At 37.4% G+C, this 20,357-nt stretch overlaps 4 protein-coding genes across 5 annotated transcripts; 1 reads left to right on the forward strand and 3 right to left on the reverse strand.

The window, feature by feature from the left end:
* Positions 1 to 1,021: 1,021 nt before the first annotated feature.
* LOC133743892 (adenylate kinase 4) lies at positions 1,022 to 3,921 on the reverse strand. Its single transcript, XM_062171963.1, has 6 exons — positions 3,685 to 3,921; positions 2,760 to 2,905; positions 2,534 to 2,653; positions 2,258 to 2,425; positions 1,953 to 2,042; positions 1,022 to 1,357 (listed from the first exon to the last, which is right to left on the reverse strand). Exons 1-6 carry the CDS (start codon positions 3,782 to 3,784, stop codon positions 1,256 to 1,258), a joined length of 726 nt encoding a protein of 241 aa, XP_062027947.1. The 5' UTR covers positions 3,785 to 3,921; the 3' UTR covers positions 1,022 to 1,255.
* A 569-nt stretch (positions 3,922 to 4,490) lies between these two features.
* Positions 4,491 to 7,875, reverse strand: LOC133745740 (nucleolar protein 56-like). Its single transcript, XM_062173861.1, has 8 exons — positions 7,536 to 7,875; positions 6,659 to 6,873; positions 6,381 to 6,538; positions 6,068 to 6,255; positions 5,728 to 5,980; positions 5,461 to 5,609; positions 5,234 to 5,368; positions 4,491 to 5,035 (listed from the first exon to the last, which is right to left on the reverse strand). Exons 1-8 carry the CDS (start codon positions 7,738 to 7,740, stop codon positions 4,689 to 4,691), a joined length of 1,650 nt encoding a protein of 549 aa, XP_062029845.1. The 5' UTR covers positions 7,741 to 7,875; the 3' UTR covers positions 4,491 to 4,688.
* A 4,542-nt stretch (positions 7,876 to 12,417) lies between these two features.
* Positions 12,418 to 16,346, forward strand: LOC133745933 (probable inactive leucine-rich repeat receptor-like protein kinase At3g03770). 2 transcript variants are annotated; one of them, XM_062174094.1, is made up of 8 exons: positions 12,418 to 12,856; positions 13,237 to 14,559; positions 14,645 to 14,778; positions 14,876 to 15,119; positions 15,234 to 15,442; positions 15,537 to 15,559; positions 15,645 to 15,756; positions 15,885 to 16,346. In XM_062174094.1, exons 2-8 carry the CDS (start codon positions 13,272 to 13,274, stop codon positions 16,110 to 16,112), a joined length of 2,238 nt encoding a protein of 745 aa, XP_062030078.1. In that variant the 5' UTR covers positions 12,418 to 12,856; positions 13,237 to 13,271; the 3' UTR covers positions 16,113 to 16,346. The 2 variants fall into 2 exon arrangements, with proteins under 2 accessions (XP_062030078.1, XP_062030079.1); XM_062174095.1 differs by lacking the exon at positions 12,418 to 12,856 and adding an exon at positions 12,904 to 13,081.
* A 128-nt stretch (positions 16,347 to 16,474) lies between these two features.
* On the reverse strand, positions 16,475 to 19,153 carry LOC133745934 (beta-glucosidase 24-like). The gene is made up of 12 exons (XM_062174096.1): positions 19,043 to 19,153; positions 18,875 to 18,941; positions 18,726 to 18,784; positions 18,560 to 18,635; positions 18,379 to 18,456; positions 18,176 to 18,263; positions 17,768 to 18,032; positions 17,542 to 17,657; positions 17,214 to 17,437; positions 17,093 to 17,121; positions 16,798 to 17,012; positions 16,475 to 16,693 (listed from the first exon to the last, which is right to left on the reverse strand). The coding sequence occupies exons 1-12, from the start codon at positions 19,130 to 19,132 to the stop codon at positions 16,525 to 16,527; spliced, it is 1,476 nt and encodes a 491-aa protein (XP_062030080.1). The 5' UTR covers positions 19,133 to 19,153; the 3' UTR covers positions 16,475 to 16,524.
* Positions 19,154 to 20,357: the final 1,204 nt, after the last annotated feature.

Genomic DNA, 20,357 nt, shown 5'->3' on the forward strand with positions numbered 1-20,357 from the left:
CGATTTTAGACTATTAGTTATGGATTCATTTTGATGGGGTCATATCCAATTCCTTAATATCCGTGAAAAAATTGAGTAAAATTTTCGATGATAATTTTGTGCTAAGCATGTGTTCTTCTATTTTATTCCCTCATATATGAAGGATGCGTAATTGCATAGTAGCTCATTATTTAGCAACAGACTGCTAAACAGTAAAACTTTGAGTAATCCATCCTCAGTTATTCATAGTGGATTCCAAGATAACAAACATACATCGTTTTGTCACACATTCTAAACTAAAACTGAAGCTTTGGAGTCTTCACTGGCTTGAGATTTAGGATGGGAGACGACATGCACGCACCATTTTGCTTTAAAAACACTAATCACACATCCTTTTATATTAGAAATTACTAGCCACACTCGTGTGTTAGATAGAATATCACCTCCCTTTAGGATTCAAACATCTCTCTTTTTGAATATCTTACCGTATCCTCCTGCTCTGTGTAGTGCCACTGTGCCGTGAGTAAAAGACCCCCTCATTATGTTTTTATACAAAGAAATGACTCGAATAATGATGATCTAATATCGATAGCATTGCATCTGCCTCCATGACAGAGATTGATGCAGAGGAATGAGAGGAGGTCGAGATTAAGAGAGAGAGGGAGAGAGATCAAGGACTGGGCAACTTTTAAGACTAGTTAGAGGAGAGTAATAATGTTATATACAATCTTTCTGAGGCACTTATTGGGATAAGTACAATCAGAATTGATTAATGACTCTGATTCTGAGCTGACTCAGGATTTCGACTGTGATTTCTTTGAATATCATTTTCAAAATTGTATTTGAATATCCTTGTTTTAAGGGTCTGATTGTGAGCTGAATGAGAACTGATTATGGAGTCAACTCAATTTGTGATCATATTGCTGCTAGGGTTTGTGTAAAAATCTGCTTCGAGTCCTTTGTAAGTATATTTGCATATAACAGGATATCAAGTGGCCAGGCATTCGAACAGATAACATGTGCATCAAAGTAACGCATAAGATTATGATCAGAAGTTAACCAACACTAACTTTTTCAATTACGAAAAAAAGGTTCAGTAAAATTTTATTTGACAGGTTACTTCTCTAATTAAACTCTTTAAGAGTTGACAGCAGCCGGTGCTTTCAGTTTGAAATTCAACACATGAGCAGAAAATCATCTAACTCAATTGTATATCAGAATACAAGTGATCAAAAAAACTTGGGCTTTTGGATGAATCATCCAGGAGGACCATGTTTTACGACGAGAGCACTTTCTGAACCTCAACAGTGACCTCTTTCGGAGGTTTCTCAGCTGGAAGATTGGCAACAACTCCTTTCTTGGAATAATAATCAATAACCTGCAATTCCAGATAATGATCCCCATTAGAGAAACTGATTAGCAGCACCAAGGAAAACCATGCAAATTGTGAATGGTACAACAAACAAGAAATTTGAGATGCATATCTAACACAAACAAAAAGCAATAGCAAAGAATGCAACGAAATGAATAATAATACGCAGATACTGAATATAAAAACGTAACTGAAGACTAGAGAAGTTTATGAACAGTGAAAGATTTCTCCTCAAGTGATTAATCCAGATTATTTATATAGCAAGCACTTATTGCCTTGGGTTATCAGATTGTTACGGTAATTCACTACAGTTCTTAAAAAAAATATTTAAAAAAAAAACTTTAAAGAAAAGACACATATCATCACCAGAAGAAAAAACAACATAAGCACACTTGCATAAGAAAGTGGTCATTATAAACTTCAGAACACTGAATAAGGTATAGGTAAATTTCTCATGACCAGAGAAGGTCATTATAAACTTCAATCATGTACTGGGAATCATGGAAAGAACTAGACTGACAAGGATAAATCATGCACAATTCAACTAATCCAGTTTTCTTCCTTATCAAAAATTAAATCTAATGGAAAGAAGAAGCCTTACTGGTTCAGTTTGCTTGTGAAATGCTTCCAGCCTTGACTTGAGAACGGCTGCAGTATCATCCTTACGTTGAATGAGAGGCTCTCCAGTTACCTTCAACAAAGCAAGAAATCATGATATTTAGATGGAATTTGAAGCTCAAGTACAGTATGCTTACAACCATACACAATAGGCTCGAGTATAGTATGCTGCTTTTGTTTTCCAACAGTCGATGTTTCTTGCATAATAGTCTTAGATGCGTGAATGATGCTATTCTAACTAAAAGATAAAAAAATTAAAAATAAAAATAAAAGGTACAGCCTTCTTACATCATCAACACCAGGAACCTTGGGTGGTGCAAATTTTGTGTGATAGCTTCTGCCACTGGATGGGTGAATCCAGCGACCTGTAATCCTCTCTTCCAAGATTGAGTCATCAATTGCAAAGTTGAGCACCTTATCAACCTTAACTCCACGATTTTGGAGCATCTCATCTAGCTGCAATATAACCCTACTATTAGTACACAAGGACACAAAAAGGGATACTTTTGAGTATAAGATACTTCAGCAATATTTATTCCAACAAACATTATATAAATACAGCACCTTCTGTGCTTGGACCACAGTTCTCGGAAATCCATCAAGAATGAAACCTTTCTGGCAAGAAGGCTTCTTCAATGCTTCATCAATGATGCCCACAACCAGGTCATCAGAAACAAGTTCTCCCTGAAATATAGTAAAACTATCCGATTAGCAATCTATTGCGAGATACAGAAAAGTATGAAGACGAAGATGGTGATATGGTAAAACAACAAAGAAAGAGAGGATTCACCTTCTCCATAGCCTCCTTAGCTTTAACGCCAAGAGGAGTCTTAGCAGCAACAGCGGATCTCAACATATCGCCGGTAGCCAAGTGGCACAAGCAGTACTCGTCCTTAATAACAGGCGATTGGGTACCTTTTCCTGAGCCAGGTGGACCTGCAGGACAATTTGCAACCACAATCAGGTTTCCATCCTTACTCAGACACTTGAAAACCGTCAGGAAAGAAAAGCATGCAGAGCTCATTGCCATAGAAACCAAGCATAATGTGAGACAAACATTCCTAAACACTCAACAAAATTGGCCCTCGAGTATCAGAAGTCATCACCGTAAGAGGAAACACGGGGAATACAACTCTAAAACTCATAGTTCTCTCCTTTTTCCCCCTCTCAGTTTGCACAAGGTGGGGATAATGATCTCAACTTAAACAACACACACAGATACCTACATGTGTATACAATGCACTAGCGGGTGGGATGTGAACATGCCGGAATTCCTCAGCATGACATCCTTTGGAAACGAATGACTCCGCATTGTACTGCTCACTAGAGAAGAAACTAGCGACAGAGAGAGACAGATGAATACACAATTGTTCAAACATCCAAAATTCTGATTTATAAGTACAGTGTAAGAGGGCAACAACATTAAAATTTCTTCACTCAAACAAACAAAAATCTCATTCACTAACTGAGCAGAAGAAAGAAATCTGAGTACATGGTCATACAGCCATCTAATTCACAAGTCACAAACACAAAAAAGCATCAAACTTTGGAATCAGAAGAGCATCAAATTGACCTGGATCTGAGCGGCGTTCATAAAAATCAAAACTTTTTTCACCCAAAATTGGCGCACAGAACAAAAATCAAAATAAAAATCAAAACTTGTAGAGTCGTATACTACAAAGGGATAGATACAGTAGGTGAATGTAGGGACTCACCCACAAGAATGAGGCGCTTGTCAGGCTTGGTGGAGCACTTCAAACGACGAAGCACCTCACTGAAAAGATCGGCGGAGGGCACATCTTCCAAGTTCGACATCAGAGTGGTTACTGGGTTAGGGTTTTGGTCTGTGGCTCTGAGATCGAACAAGAGATTGGGATTTTTGTTTTTTTTTTAAGGTCAGAGAGAGGCCTGAAAGAGAGGTTGTTGTGTACTAGTTCAGAGGACTTCGGACCTTCCAATGCTTTGAACTCAAGCAGCCGTTTTCACCTAACCAGCCTCGGTCATGTGAAATGCCTTCTTTACCCCTTCAGAACAAGAGAGTGAAACAATTGGGAATCGGGAACATTCAACATTGTGGTTTTGGATAAAATTCTATTTAATAAAAGAGTCAAAAGGACAAAAGCAAAGTCAAATTGTGATTTTTTTTTTTGCCCTTTATTAAAAAAGGGTCAAATTAAGGCATATTTTATGCTCTCAATCCGGCCTATCCACTTAAAGGTTAAAAGGTAAAAACCGAAGGCAGAAGAAGAGCATCAGCTTCACACTACTTTCTTTTAAGAAAAAGTTTCATGTCCAAGCACGAAACGAATAACATGATTTCATGTCAAGCACGAAACGAATAACATGATTTCATGTCAAGCACGAAACGGATAACATGATGAAAAACTTGAACAGTGGTCCACATTCATTGCTTCGAGTTTGGAGTCGAAGCTTGCAGAGAACTGGAATTTGTATTTGGCTACAGAACATTATAAATATGATCCTAGTATCATTACCATAACCAAAATCTGCAAGATACCGATGGTGTTCATCACAATTTCAAAACTAACATAAAAGGCAGCGACTCGAAAAGTCACTACTAGTGTATTTGACATTGCTAGACTGATAACATAAGAAAGCAAGGAGCCATTTCTACAACTACGAAACAGTTGACATCAAAACCGGATAGAGGAATACACCAGATTAATATCCACACGAGACTTGAGCTCCACCAGTAAATCTAATCCGAGTCTTCACTTTTAGATTTCTTCTTTTTCTTCTTCTTAACATCACTGGCCAAATCGGCTCCATCAGCCTCTCCATGTTTACTTTTCTTCTTCTTCTTCTTCTTGCTTGTTCCATCCTCCTCAGCATGTCCATTGTTTGCATCCTCCATCTCTTCATCTTCCGTATCCAATTTCCTCTTGTCCTTCTTCTTCTTCTTCTTTTCAGATTTACCCTCAGTAGCATCTCCATTTGTAGCTGGTTCATCCACATCACCATTCTCTGTAGCTGCACTCTTTGATTTCTTCTTGCTTTTCTTATCTGAAGCTTCAATAGTCACTTCTTCTGTTTCCATATCTGTATCTGTACAAGTTACATGCCAAGTAAAATGCAAAATTACAACACAGAAGTGAGACTAACAAAGTTTCTACTTCAAGTCAAAATTTTATGTCTGATCAAATTATTGACAAATTCATTAAAAAAAAGTTAGAAACTGTTAATTGGATGTTTGGATTCATGTGAAATGGAAAACACTGGCACCCTATTGGTTTGCTTCCTCACCTTTGCTTTGAGTACTCTCCATCGCAGATTTCATCACATCAATGTTTTTACGAGGTGCAACACCCTTGTCATAAAAGTCAAGACGCTCCTCAACTTGTTCACGGAGTTTCTCCCCAAAAGCAGTAGTGCTATTATCTGCAAGCCGAAGGTTGAAAAATTATATATACACGCAATGCATAAGAAAAGAAAAGTAACCCAGATAGTTATATGTGCAAGGCTAGAGTCACCTGCAAAGCAGTCAATGCGAGAAGCAATAGAACACTTGTTTGCAAGATAACGAGCCATTCTGCCCTTGTTCCGGGCAGATGCGCGACCAATAAAAGATGAATGGAATATCAGTCCATACTTGGGTGTGTTTCCCTTGGTTTTCAAGGCCCTGTGAAGAACAAAAGTATCGACATGAATCAAGAGGATTAATATTTCCTATTGTCATACTCAACTAACTTTCATGTGGTATCTACGAAGCAATTGAATGAAAGGCAAAGTAAAAGCACCTGAAGAGGGCCTTCTCGGCACCAAGGATCTGAAGGGTAGAAGAAGGGCATTTAGCCAAGTTTGTAAGACTACCCGCATGAGAAATTAAACGTGCTCCAACTACTTCCCCGATTAAAGAGGCCAAATTGGGTGCAATATCATTCATCTTAGTGACCAGATAGTCATACAGTTTTTTCCTATACTCAGAAAGGTTCATCACTTTTTGTGCAAATTGTTGAACATTAAGCAAATCAACATCAGACAAATCCTGCCCTGTAGAAACATTAAACAAAAACAACGGTAAGGATACATATTTGATAAAGAAACATAAATGAAAGGTAGTGTACTATTAAATCTTACCCATGGATGCTTTGGCAGCTTCAATGATCTCCTTTGCCTTATCTTCATCACCAACAATATCAGTTAATTCTTCGAGGTTGTCTTCAGACAAAGTTGACTTATCTCTTATAGTTTTTGCAAGTTTAGCATAGAGATAATTGTCATTGACAATCTTCACCAATTCAGGAAAATGCCAAGAGTACCATTCTCTGCACAGATATGAAAAACAATAAGGAGAAACATTAGTTGATTTTATTGTACAAAATCTTAATACAGTCCAGACGCTCTTCCAGAATAATAGAGGAAGATGTGTACATGAATGACAGGGCCATACCTGACTCTCATTGAGAAAGAATTCACATCCTTATCGAGGGTATCTAAAAGGAAGATTGCTTGAATCACCATATTGTCAACACGGTTAACATTAAACTTGACCTTGGACCTGCTGTAACTGTGGCTGAGACCCAGCTGGGCTTTCTCTAAGTCCCCGGGCTGAGGTGGGAACATAAGACAAAGAAAAAAAAATTAAAGAATGAAAATAAAAGAGGAGTTCTTAATTTCTTGAATACAGAGAAAAATACCAATAGAAAGACTAAAAGACATTTATCAAACCTTTAGGTCCTTGATAAACCTATCAAAATGAAGCCGAACTCCACGAAGTAGCTCAAGAACAAACTCATTGCTTTGGCAGGGGATTTTAGTCACTTCAAATATGTGAGACCCGAGCTTGGGTTCATATACACCCAAACTGAACTTTGGCTTCTTGCCTTCCTTTACTTTTGGGAGATTAAGTTCCAAAAAGTTCCTCAACTCATCAGTCATAATCCCTGAAAATCAACCACAACTGATAAGCACAGACCCTCTGTCCTGACGGAAACTAACCAAACCAAATTTACAAACAATACCTTGCAATGAAACACACCAAGCTAGCAACCTCAGTGTATATTATATACAAGATTATCTCATTTCACCCTAAAGCCAAATCAGAAGTTTTGGAGGAAAAAGAAGGAAAGGAGAAAACGGAACACCAAAACCATGAATCATGTAGAAAACAACATAAGAAAAGTTTGGCCTATAGGGTTTAGGGTTTAATAAGCAGGATTCAAAGCTCAAGTCTTTAAAACTTTTCAACTAGTACGTCTTCCTTTTCTGTCAATATAGATTTTTCAGTGTTACAGAGCACTAGAAACCAAGTATAGGGCTATCTGAGTTTGTCGGTTCCACTTACTCATTATTTCTTACTAATCCAAAATCGAAAACACTAACAGTAAATAATCAAATGCAGCAACACTAAAACCAAAATCTTCAGACATTTATAAACTAGCTTTTCATTCTCCTCCCATTGAGCAAATGAATAAGCAAACACCCAAAAAAAAAAAAAACAGACAGATAAAAATTTACAAATCAAATCAACCAATCAATATATACATGCACCATTTACAGAGCGAAAGAACTAAAACCTAAACAAGCTTGGTTCTTTAGTCTTTACCTTCGGAGACTGAGTTGCACTGGTTAAGGGCATCGAGGGCCTGCTCAAATGGGTGAAAAGCCGCGAGCTGGACCACCTTCCCGAACCGGTTCAGGTCCGAAACGGAGCTCCGAACCGCCTCGGTGTTCTGGCCGATCTGGTCGAGGCCGTGAGCTAGGAACAGAGAGTAACCGGAAGCTGCTTCGTAGAGCAGGTAAACCGCCATCGAGAACTGTGAAGGTTTGAGCTTTATCGACGGAACCCTCAGAAACTCTCTCTCTAAGGCAGTTGGAATCGGCGGTGAATTTAGAGAGGAAGAGAAGCTCGCATATTTAGGGGGTTAGGGTTTAGGGTTTTTATCAGTGAGAGGAAGGGTGGCGTTTATGTAGGTGGGGGTAGGTTGTTTTGGTCCGTTGGATGTGGAGACTGATTTTGACTCGTGGTGAATCTAACGGACCTTGACTGTGTATACATAATTTTAGGTTTGCCTAAATTTAGACCCTTTTTTTTCTTTATGATTGAACAAAATGAAATAAAATTGAGACATATGAAGCTAGTATTTAAATTTTATTACAAACAAAAAAATTGTGTTATTAAACATGTCACTTTAATTTTATACTTGCCTTAAAATGTAAGACGGGCTTCATTGGGATTTAAATCATAGTTGGAGTAGCTCAATAATTATCAACCTACCACTACACTAATGCAAATGCATGTGATTTATGTGCAAAGTTTATACATATATATGAATTATATTAAAACTCAGATTTCCCGCAGCCGATGGCTTGAGGTGGTTGCCTCAGTTGATAACCCTCAAGGCCGGCTATATAACTCTTAAACAAGAACATGAACATAACTTGAGACATTCAATCCGACTCTTCAATTGAACATCTAGACAACATGATTTTAGTTTTAGGATTCAAATGCGACATTCTAAATCCTATGTGTGATATTATAATTATTATTAGAACCATTACGAGATCCACTTTAACTTATTGGTTGATCTTTCGAATGTCAATTTGCTTTTTTCATAATCTCAAATACTAATTACATATCACGCTATTTCTTTTAGGATTATTTGACAAAGTAATCACTTTTACTATTAATATATATGGGGTTGCTAAACTCCTTGGGGTTTTGAAGCACTCATCTTGCCCAAGTGGTTCTTAAAGACCCAATTGTGCTTGAGAGTGATGCAAAATCCGTGCTTGAGTTTTTTAGAAATCATGGTTTTAGTGAAAAGGATATCACTATGAAGCTTCCTACATTGTATACATTTGATGCACAGAAGACTTTTAAGCCAAAGATGGATTATTTGAAATCAGTTGGGTTTTCGGAACTTGACATTGCAAGGGTTTTATCCAGTGAGCCTTATATTCTCACAAGGAGCCTTAAAAATCCAATTGCTCCGAGTGTTGAAACGCTTTGGCGAGTTCTTGGCAGTGATGATGATGTTGTGAAGGTTGTAAAGAAATGCTATCGGATACTTGAAAAATCTTTGGAGAAGGTGCTTGAGCCGAATATATCTATATTGAGGAGCCATGGTGTGCCTGAATCACTTATTTTGAAATTTTTTGTGGATCATCCACCAGCATTGCTTCTAAGTCCATGTCAAGTTAGTGAGGGTATTGGTTTTGTTAAAAGTTTAGGTTTCAGTCCCAATAATCTGAAGTTTCTTCTAGCTTTGCGTACTGCGGCGGTGATGAGTAAAGCACTCTGGGAGCAGAAGTTGGAAACTTATAGGAGTTGTGGTATGTCAAAAGATGAGATTTATTCAGCATTCAAATTGCAGCCCGTGTGTATGATTGTTTCAGTGAAGAAAATTCAGAAAATGATGAATTTCTTCCTGAGTAAAGTGAATTTGAATCCCTCGACTATTTCAAAGTATCCAAATCTTTCAATGCTTAGCTTGGAGAAGAGTTATTCCTAGGTGTTCAGTTCTGCAACTTCTGTTGTCTCATGACTTGATAAGGAAAGATATTATGTTGTTTATGTGCTCAAAATGACTGAGGAGACTTTCAAGGAGAAGATAATGAGCAAGTTTAACGAAGTGGTTCCAGATGTTATTAAGGCACTGTTTACACCAGGTTTATCAACCTCTATTTCGTCAAATCATAACTGTTGGAGAGAGACTCCTGATAATTATTAGCAATCTTCTAATTATCAACATCTTTATATGAAGAGGTTAGAGGAAGCATGTTAGAGGAAGCATGTTAGAAGTACCTCTCGTATGTGATAACTCCACGCAACAATCTAGGAGTTTGGGTTAGAATTGGCCAGTGGTATATACATATCGAAACAAAGAGAGAGATATGAAAGATAAAGGACTTTAATTGGCTTCATGGATCAATTAGGATTCTTCAGCAAAAACGTGGTGCAGTGCTAATTAACTAATTGATCAATGTTGATTAATCATGTATAATATTACAAGACGTTGGAAGGTTTATACATGATAATTGACAAGCCACTTGTCACATGAGAACCACACTTCTATTTGTTGAAGTATTCTAATGCATCAATTAAACCGGGGCGTCAATTGGATTGAAGTAAAGGCAGCTGTATGGAAGAAAGACTCAACCACTTCAGCCTCTATATAAAGAAGCAATCGGCAAATCAAGAAGACACACACACATCTCCAGTCAAAACTCCATCATGGGTTTCCTTTTATTTTTCTTAGCTCCAGATTAATTTCATTGTCTTTTCAATTCTTTAGTTGTTAGCTCTACTAGTTCGAGTCAATTCCCTTCGTTTTTCTTGTAATCTAGTATCGATATTTCAATTGTTTCCCTTGTTACTTTTTTTAATAATAGTTGATAATTTTATTCTTCAAGCCATTTACTATTTTCTTTTTCCTCTCTTTACTTTATCGCTATTTACTTTCCTGCGATTTACTTTATTGCTCTTTACCTTTCTGCACTTAATTTAGAGTTTACTTCCTTGCTCTTTTACTATCGTGTTTGTTTCTTGCACTAGGAGTAGTTTAATGTAATTGTTCGGTTACTAATCACTATTTGCTTCATCCATTGAACAACCCGAAAGTCCTTGATCCAAAGGCATCGAACCCTCAGCCGAGATTGTTCCTTCCTCGGCTTTCAGTCGCTCGACGAAGTCAGAACACGCGCACTACATCTACAATTGCACACTTGGCCTTCTGGCCGTGTGCTGGCACGCTCAGCAATCAATTCATCAAGAAGGACATTTGTTCCTTGATCTCTCGGCTTTCTGGCCGAGGTGATTTTTAGAGGCAACAGGCACACAAAGGCTAGATAAAATTTGAAGGGTTTTCGTTTCCTTTAAGTTTATAAAGTACCTGATGATGAAATTGAATAATTACGCCAGAGATGAAGGACCCCAATTTTATTGATTTCATCTTGTTGCGTGTTTTTGCTCATCTTTACTCTTTGATTAAGAAGACATAGGGAGCAAGAGCAAAAAGTTTTGTTTTAGTACAGTGGTATTGTCAATAAGATGAATCAGTATCTATGACAATAAGGCATAAGCTCTGGAGCTTATAGCCTTATATATCTGATGGTGGTTGGTTGTTGAGTACTGGGAATTGACCTATATCTGAGGCTCTGAGGAAAATATTTTGACCTGCAGTGAACTCACTGGTAGACATTGTAACCGAGACTTTAAGTTGGGTCATTCAAGGGTGTCCAGTTTTTTGAAGCAGTCAGATCAATTTAGATTAGAATAAGATACTAGAGCATTATTTTGGCCCCTAAACTGGTTGATTACTCTTTCTTCCTCTTCTTTCATATGTATGACTTTCCTTTTAATTCCTAGCACCGACTTATATTTTATTCAATTTTCTGCTGTTATGAGATCTGTGTGATCTGATTTATTCCTACAGATGTTTAGATATGTTGTTTAGTGTTTGTATTGTTGCCAATGGCATCAGATTAAGAATATAACGAGAGATTTTACTCACCCAATTGCTTGGTTCAACTTGTAATTGAAAGACTATTAGCTAGCAGCTCGGTTAATCTAGTTAATATTTGCATGTTTGGTTCTTCAAGCCTAAGTCATACTCATTGGAGCTGCTAATTAATTTGATGAAAGTTCTCAAGGGAATCAAATAAAGGTCTATTTGTGCTTATGAGCCAATGAGTACTAAGCAAGATATCTTAAAGACAATGAAAAGGGCAAAGATTGTTATGATGATAAAAGGAAGAGCACATTGTATGGTTATTATAACCCTGTCTGATGTATACTGTAATATAGATATGGTTCTCTTTCCGAGTAGGGTCATAAGATGCCGTATAGATAGGGTTGTTTTCCCTCTCGTTATTGCCTCATTGGGAGCCCTCCAATTACTTGCATAATTGAAGTGGGGTTTAGCCCCTTTCCCTTTTTACTTGCTTCAACTTTGGAATCATATCTTCATAATCTGAAGCAATATACGAGTAGTTTCCCAGTTCTCACTTCTCACATCTGGTCTGTGAAAAATGAAAGTTACTCTTGCTTTGCCAACTTGTGGGTAACAAGTTAATACGTATTTGATTTCGCGTGCTTACGATTATATACTTTTTTTCTTTTTCCTTATATTGAAGAATGAGAGATTTGATCGTTTGAATTTAAGACTTCATCCACCATTGTGAAGAGAAAATATCATTGAACCAACTAGGTCTCGGTAAGGACAAAAACTTTTAAAGCTAATCGTGAGAGCAAATCTAGCATGTTCTTTGAAGCTTATATATACACCACATGGTCACTTGAATGTGAGTGACCACTTTGTATTGACTTGATCTTTTGGGACGGTATAAGAGCTCAGAGCTCTTCATCTGAAATCAATTTCCACTAAAGCTGGGATTACTTGTCTTGTATTGTTTAATTTCTTCATATTTAAAGACAGTCCGAAACTGAGAAATAATTGTCAAGTTAATATAGTATAGGCAAGTGGCTAAATTTCCCAGTGGATTTGTATGGAGGAATGCATCTGCTACAGCCTGTCAAGCTTTTCTAATTCTTTTTAGGTGGGAAGCCTGCCAAGTTATGGTAAGTTGCAATCACTAGTCCCAAGGGACATGGATTCATATTACCAATCTACCCCCCACCAATAACCTCCAGGTTTAAAAGAAAGAAATTACTGGCAGCAAAGTTTACATATAAATGGAGCTACAAAAAGTAACTTTTCATGAGATGAAGAAGCAAACTGGTTCTCAAAGAAAGCAAGACTCAAGACTGGTTGTACCAAAAATGAGAGAGCAAAGGCTGTGATGCACTCAGTCCAGGCTTTCTTCTTCTGCCTATCAGTAAATTCATACTCCATTAATGCTGGAATGAGCACACTGTACTCAAGAAAGAGCACCATGTGGGAGAACTTAATGCATTGAATTAAGGTAACCCCACTTTCTCATTTCTTTTACAGCAAACTATGCCAGCAGGAAAGGAAAGTTCAAGTTATTTTCCTCTCTTCAATCTTTATTGCACATGCCACTAAAATGGATGTCTGTCTCTCATCTCTCTTGGTTTTGCTTATTTTTATTGAAATAATAGTTCATTGCTTCAAGGCCTCTCTGTTCTTTTCTGTTCTGCTTCACGTATTGAGAATTCAGAAATTTCAGGTCTTTTGGTTTATGGGGGAGCTTACATTTTCTCAGAAGTTTCAGTTTTCTGTCACAACTGTTGCCTGTGTCTTTCATCTTTAATGAGTAGTCACCTGTTTCTACTCTGTTTGACTAGTAATTTTGGCCTTCTTAATATTTCTATTTAATGACAGGTTCATGAAGCATTTCTAAATAAAGGGTGTTCTTCATGGGGTGTTGTAGATCATTTCTGCTACTCTTTTTTGCATTGAGTTCTTTATTTTTGGGTAGTCACCAACTACCATCTTCTCAAACCCAAGTGCTTCTACAGCTAAGGAAGCATTTAGAGTACCCAAGCCAGTTGGAAATTTGGAAGGATCATACTGTAGATTTCTGCTCTGTATCTTCATCTGCACAAGTAAACATCACATGCTTGGACAACCTTGTAATTGAGCTCAGCATCAAGGGTGATAAGCCAGCTAAAGTTAGTGGCTTCAATGGGTTTTCAATTCCAGGCCAGACTCTATCAGAGGCCTTCTCATTGGATTCTTTTGTTACTACTCTGGCAAGACTAAGCAGCTTGAAAGTCCTCAGTCTTGTCTCTTTGGGAATCTGGGGTCAACTTCCAGACAAAATTCATAGGTTGACTTCCCTTGAATATCTGGATTTGAGTTCAAACTTTCTCTTTGGTTCAGTCCCACCTCGGATTTCTGCAATGGTGAAGCTTCAAACTCTTGTAATGGATAACAACTTCTTGAATGGCACTGTTCCCAATTGGTTTGGTTCACTATCCAATCTTTCAACTCTAAGCTTTAGAAACAACCAGTTGAAAGGTCCATTACTTGATCTCAGTAGCTTAGGTAGCTTACAAGTGCTTGATTTGAGCGTGAACAAGTTGAATGCTGTATTGCCCTCAATGCCAAAACGGTTGGTCGTGCTTGCCCTCAGCAACAATTCCTTCTCTGGTGAGATTCCTCAGCAATATCGGAAACTAAGCGCGCTTCAACACCTTGACATGTCATTCAACTCACTTACAGGCACACCTCTTGCTGCATTGTTCTCATTGCCAAATATCAGCTACTTGAATTTGGCTTCGAATTTGTTAAGTGGTTCGCTTCCGAGCCATTTAAGCTGTGGCATTAAACTTGATTACATTGATATATCGAACAATAGCTTGACAGGTGACTTGCCTTCTTGTTTGGGAACTAAATCAGGACAGAGAGTTATTAAGTTTGGTGGGAATTGCTTCTCTGTTAGTATGAAAAATCAGCATCCACAGTCATATTGCAATGTAGTAGTCAGTCCAAAGGAGAGACAAACTGGAGGAAAAAAATTAGGAATCTTGGTGGGTGTGATAGTTGGAATACTTGTGCTTTTAGTGCTTCTGGTTTTGAGCTGTATCATTTTGTGTAGAAGATATCTCCCTCGGGGAGTGTCGGAGCAGCATTTGCTGCATAAGCCAGAGCAAGATCACCCAGTAGCAGTAGGGTTCTCCACCGAGATGCTAACAAATGCAAGTAGGTAATCTAACACAAATATTGATCACTTTTCAAACTGATTAATTTTTAGGCTGACCAAGTTGGCTTTTTGTCTATCCTACAGGGTTTATTTCACAAGCAGCCAAGGCAGGCATGCTAGGTCTCCCAGGATGCCGAACTTTTTCATTAGAGGAGTTGGCGGACATTACCAGAAATTTTGACAACTCTGCCTTTTTGGGTGAAGGTTCATACGGGAAGGTATAGTTTTAATTCAGAACTTGTTATATTATTATGCTCAGTATGATGTGAACTTGACTGAAAACTATAGAAGCTTTGATTTGATAATAATATGCAGCTTTACAAAGGTAGACTAGAAAATGGGATCCAAGTTGTTATAAGGTGCCTGCAAGTGTCAAAGAAATACACAATTCGAAATCTTAAACTCCGGTTGGATTTGCTTTCCAAGCTTCGTCACCCGCATTTAGTATGCCTTTTAGGACACTGCCTTGACGGTGGTGGAGATGATTACAGTGTGAACAAGGTGTATCTTGTATCTGAGTATGTGGCAAATGGGACCTTATTTCGTGCTAAACTCTCTGGTAAGCTTGGAAAACAAGCAATATGTAATCTTCTCACTGAAATTTATAGCCTAATTTCAATTGTGCCTACTTTATATTCCATACCAATATTACTTCCTCTTGATGTAAGTATAGGTAGGCCTGAAAAAGTTCTCAACTGGCCACGGAGATTGTCAGTCCTCATCGGTGTGGCCAAGGCTGTGCACTTCCTACATACTGGAATTATTCCAGGTTTCTTGAGCAACCGGCTGAAGATGAACAACATCTTGCTCAATGAGCATGATAATGCAAAATTGAGTGACTACGGAATGTCCATTATCTCAGAAGAAACTGATAAATCTATGGTAGGTCTCCCTCTAATGCAATTGGTCCTGCAATCATCTCTTTTTCTTTTTCCTGATGTGCTTATGAACTTTGTTCTTGGTTTGTATCTTGCAGGCAAAAGAAGGCTATAAGTCGTGGTAAGATTTCCTTTTATTGAAGCAGTGCTGTCACTAGAGTCATTTAATTCTTCACAGTTAACTATGAGGATGCTATGTTTTTCAGGCAAATGAAAAGTTTAGAGGATGATGCTTATAGCTTCGGATATATATTGCTCGAGGCTATTGTTGGGGCTTCGATCTCTGCTAGAAGAGAGGCATTCCTGCTAAATGATATGGTAGTTAATCAACTTCTGGCTTGTTATGTGAAGCTATCATCGTCCCTCTATGTTCCATGTCTTTTTAAAATGCTGTTGCATGTATAACTATGTAAGTTAGTGATTAATCATGATTCTGTAATTTGCAGGCATCTCTGAACAGCCAGGAAGGCCGAAAGCAGCTAGTAGAATCGATAGTTCTAGCAACTTGTTCACAACAATCTTTATCAATTGTGATCTCCATAATGAACAAGTGCATTTCTCCAGAGGCAAGTCGTCCATCTTTTGAGGACATTCTTTGGAACTTACAGTATGCAGTTCAAGTTCAGGCAACAGCAGACGGAGACAATAGATATGATACTGCATCAAAGAGTTGAGTTGAGTTGAGTTTTTGTGGTCTTTGTTTTGTAGTTCTCAAAGTATAGCATTCTCTTGAGGCTACATCACAAAGAAATGTGCCTCAATCAGGGGAGTTGCATTGGTTTAGTAATTGCAAAATAAATCTTATTTACTACCTCCATATATATTTTTTTCTTCCTGCTTCCAAATAATTTCATTGTTAGAAGTCGATGAAGGGATGAATAACATACATAGTACATGGCTTTCCTAGGTGCCATCTCCAAATAAATAGAATGAAAACGGCAAGCCTATGAAACTTAACATTTAAGGCAGAGTATGTTTAACCACTTTTACTTTTTGTTGACAGTTCTCCATTCTATGCAAGGAAATTTGCTTCTGGTACAACCATGTAGAGCTTATGTCTAAGCTTATACGTACATATATGACATCCTAACCCTTTAAGAAATTTGGTAGCCACTTAGCAGATTCTTTAGGAATGCGCTTGAGATTGTCTTTGTAGTCGACATAGTAAAGTCCGAACCTTGCAAGATAGCCTTCCCCCCACTCAAAGTCATCGAATGGAGCCCAGTGGAAATATCCTTTGACATTCACCCCATTCCTGCAAAAACAGCAATCACAAGTAAATACGGATATATACCATCTATCCTCAACCCAGTAAGCATGTAGAGTAATGCCTCACAATGAGTTCAATGGATGACTTACTTCATTGCCATCTTGATCCTGTACAAGTGTCGAAGAATGCATTCAATTCTATGTGGATCCTTGACTGCTACATCGAGTCCAAGATTATCGTCCTTTTCTTCTGTAATTCCATTTTCGGAAATGTAGATTTTAGGACTTTGGTAGTTTTGCTTAATGAACTCCAAAAGTTTCTGAAGACCTTGTGGATAAGAGAAGATGTAGATGCTTCCATTAGCCTGCAAAACAATTAATTAACAAGTCTTGAGTTCTACGTTTATACAATGATGGAAGGAAATTCAGGCACCAATTCTCTTACAAGAGGACCAATTAAGACTCCATTTGCATCTGCAACAGTTACATAAATACGTGGTAAGAAAACATACGCATACAACACAAATGACAAGCAATTAATAAAGGTAAGGAAGTAAGAAGTGTACTTGTTTCAGTTGATGTAGCCAAAGCGTCATTGTGATAACTCAATGGTTCAGCTTGACTTGCTGGAACGTTTTTACCATATCTCGTGGTATAATAGTTGATGCCAATGAAATCGAAGGATCCCTTGATCAATTTTTTCTCTTCTTCAGTGAAAAGGGGTAGCCTTTCCTTGACCAAATCTCTCATAATCTTTGGGTAATCTCCGAATACTATTGGTTCTATGAACCTAATAAGAACCAGCGCCAGCATCAGTATAATTAGCATAAGATTAAGGAGATTTCTTGCTCAAATCAAGCAAGTAAACTTAGGTTCAGAGTGGATGTCGCTAACCATCCAAGTTCAAAGTCTAAAATTCTTTTTGCTGCAGCTTTGTCTTCTTCTGTATCTGAATAAGGCTCAACATACTGACCTACATGAGACCATCCAATTTGTCCACCTTGTTTTGCCTAAGACAAACATTGGCCAAGAAAAATTAATTTCGTATCGTATCAAAACGTAATTTTGATACTATACCTTAGATACTATGATACTATAAAGTCAGAAGGTGTCAACTCACCTGAAAGTTCTCTCTATAGAGCTTAACAACAGTAGCATGAGAGAGGATAAGGTTATGGGTCACAATGTAAGGTTCGGTAGATGAATTACCAACTTTGCATCCAATCTTGCTTTTTGGTACTTGTACTGAACACCTGCCTGGTGGAGCAACCGCAAGATCATAACCCATTTTGGCCATTACAAATGGCTCGTTGATTGTAATCCAATTTTTTACCCTATCTCCGTAGGTCTTAAAACAAAGTTCACTGTAATCCTTGAAATCATTCCTGAGCAAATGCAGTGATTACAGTAGGAGTGTTGAATAGCATTATGCATATTGGCACTGTTATAGAGTCTGATCGATGAAGAAGATATTCTATCTATTTTAATAAACTAACTACATGACATGATAAGTAAGAGAAGTACTTACACAAAGGAGCGATTTAAAACGCCATCATACTTGTCTGTCAAGGCTTGTGGTGGATCAAAATGTAATAGGGTTACGTAGGGTGTGATGCCTGCATTAAAGTTTTGTGCTCAATCTCGTTATTGAAATATTACTAATATATATTTCGATATGAAAAGATTGGAAGTTTGTAAAAGATAGTATACCAAGCAATGTTAGGTTCTTACCATTCTTGATTAGTTCATCAATTAAACTGTTGTAGTGATCAACACCCTCTTGGTTTACTCCTCCACTCAATGTTCCATCTACATATCAAAAATTTCAAACGAAGAGCAGAGGTTAAAATCAATTATAATTGCTTCATTGAATTTCTTTTAAGGGACCAAGAAATTAGATTAAAAAGCTTACTCGGAAGAATCCTAGTCCAGGAGATGGAAAATCTATAAGAATCAACTCCAAGGTCTTTCACTAACTTCACATCTTCCTGTAAATACAAACACTTATTGGTAAAATATATACCTAACAGAGAAGTGGTAGTTGGGAGATATATGTTGTTAGCTAGTCCTCTACTCACCTTGTATCGCTTGTATGAATCAATGCTCGTAAACATGTTAGATTTGTCCATAATTCTCTCTGAATCAAAAGGAAATAATAATTGGTAAAACACAGCCATCATAAAATTATTATTCGCAAAAGTATATGAATAACGCCACCAATATATACCAGGGATCTCAACAAACTTGTCCCAAACACTTGGTCCTTTTCCTGCTTCTTTTGCCGATCCTTCAATCTGCAATAGTATAATCCTGAATAGTTACATTTCATGCACACTAAGTCGAGAAACCATAACTATGTGCCGGAGTCATTTCAAAGTTAATTACAAAAGTGCACCTGTGTAGCAGCAGTGCTGACTCCAAAAACAAAATCATTAGGGAATTCAGTCCACTTCACGTTCAATTCTTCAGGGTTTGATGCATTCATGTGAAAGTTGGTCTCAGCATTCACAGCACCTGCAGTATAATTTGATAAAGATTATCAATTAAAGTCAGTTTCTTTCCCTCTCGTCGAATTAAAATGTTTAATTCAATAAGAAAAATGGTATTGGAACTCAACAGGAATATCCTAATCAATTTCCTATCCACGATTTCTTTTCAACCTTTACATGTTTCTTTTGTTTTCCTAATCCAAGCTTTGCACGGTTGTCCCAGTAATTAATCAACAAAAAGGATGTCTGATGTTAGTTAGAAGTACTTAATCTTAGAGAAAGCATGAGCATAAAACAACACAGCTTTATTATATGATTACAAACAAAGCAAAATTGTTGTTAAAATTGATGAAAGTAATCATCAAACCTTGTTTGAAATAGGCAATCAAAACAATGACATATAATATCATCCTTTGTGAAATGCTTAACCATGTTGGTGAGCACTCCATGACCACCAAAAAGTTTATGGCCCCCTTTAAAAAAAAAAAAAGTTTATGGCCCAATCGAACTCTTAGTATTGATTATCAGATTGAAGCTTAAGCAAACGATGCTTAATGTTGTCCGAACTCTTACGAGTTCGAGGGTGAAGAGCTAAGCCCATCTAACACAAGAATATATAGTGTTGGAATTTAATTAGAATATTTTAAAATACCTGATATTTTTGAAACCTCCTTTGAACCGTTATTTGCAGATAGTAATAGTCATGAACTCTTTTTGTGTCATTAACTCTCTTTGATTGTGATTGTTACAAAGATTTCATCAGCTTGGATTGTTCTTATACCATTAATTTGGTTAACTCTGCAATTATATTGGTTCATTCCTTATTTGATAAACTTCCGTTTTTGATTCTTATTATATTCATTTTTGTTACATAAGTTACAAAGCTTAATTGCTATTAGTAAATTAGTAAAATTATTATTGCATTAATCATTTTGCCCTATATAATCTCTAGCTTTCCAAATTAAAAGAACAGAAATTCAGTCTCCTTTGTCTTCTTTCCGAGCTCAAAGTAATCATGTATTTCCTTTAATTTATCTATTCGACCAAAAGAAAGTTTCAAGCTATTCGATACGATCCGAGTATTGTGAGTGTACACCTACAAGGATCGAGGTTGTTGTACCCTGGAGGGTAGGGCGCCACAAACCTGCTACACCGAGACATTGTCTTTGAGGGGCGAAATCTACTCTTAAGGGCAGTGTCAACACGCCTCAACCTTAAATT

The sequence above is a fragment of the Rosa rugosa genome, chromosome 4, assembly GCF_958449725.1.
Source record: "Rosa rugosa chromosome 4, drRosRugo1.1, whole genome shotgun sequence".
Classification (NCBI taxonomy): Eukaryota; Viridiplantae; Streptophyta; class Magnoliopsida; order Rosales; family Rosaceae; genus Rosa; species Rosa rugosa.

Excerpts from the sequence above, each read along its gene's own strand:
- LOC133745934 (XM_062174096.1), bottom strand. The coding sequence starts at position 19,132 with ATGAATGCATCAAACCCTGAAGAATTGAACGTGAAGTGGACTGAATTC. Across the intron at positions 18,942-19,042 it reads TCAGCACTGCTGCTACACAG|ATTGAAGGATCGGCAAAAGA; the intron begins GTGCACTTTTGT and ends ATACTATTGCAG. Across the intron at positions 17,438-17,541 it reads TTAGACTTTGAACTTGGATG|GTTCATAGAACCAATAGTAT; the intron begins GTTAGCGACATC and ends GGTTCTTATTAG.
- LOC133745933 (XM_062174094.1), top strand. The coding sequence starts at position 13,272 with ATGGGGTGTTGTAGATCATTTCTGCTACTCTTTTTTGCATTGAGTTCT. Across the intron at positions 14,560-14,644 it reads CGAGATGCTAACAAATGCAA|GGTTTATTTCACAAGCAGCC; the intron begins GTAGGTAATCTA and ends TCTATCCTACAG. Across the intron at positions 15,560-15,644 it reads AAAGAAGGCTATAAGTCGTG|GCAAATGAAAAGTTTAGAGG; the intron begins GTAAGATTTCCT and ends TATGTTTTTCAG.
- LOC133743892 (XM_062171963.1), bottom strand. The coding sequence starts at position 3,784 with ATGTCGAACTTGGAAGATGTGCCCTCCGCCGATCTTTTCAGTGAGGTG. Across the intron at positions 2,043-2,257 it reads AGGTTCCTGGTGTTGATGAT|GTAACTGGAGAGCCTCTCAT; the intron begins GTAAGAAGGCTG and ends GCTTTGTTGAAG. Across the intron at positions 1,358-1,952 it reads TTCACAAGCAAACTGAACCA|GTTATTGATTATTATTCCAA; the intron begins GTAAGGCTTCTT and ends CTGGAATTGCAG.
- LOC133745740 (XM_062173861.1), bottom strand. The coding sequence starts at position 7,740 with ATGGCGGTTTACCTGCTCTACGAAGCAGCTTCCGGTTACTCTCTGTTC. Across the intron at positions 5,610-5,727 it reads GCCGAGAAGGCCCTCTTCAG|GGCCTTGAAAACCAAGGGAA; the intron begins GTGCTTTTACTT and ends TGTTCTTCACAG. Across the intron at positions 5,369-5,460 it reads TCGCATTGACTGCTTTGCAG|ATAATAGCACTACTGCTTTT; the intron begins GTGACTCTAGCC and ends TTCGGCTTGCAG.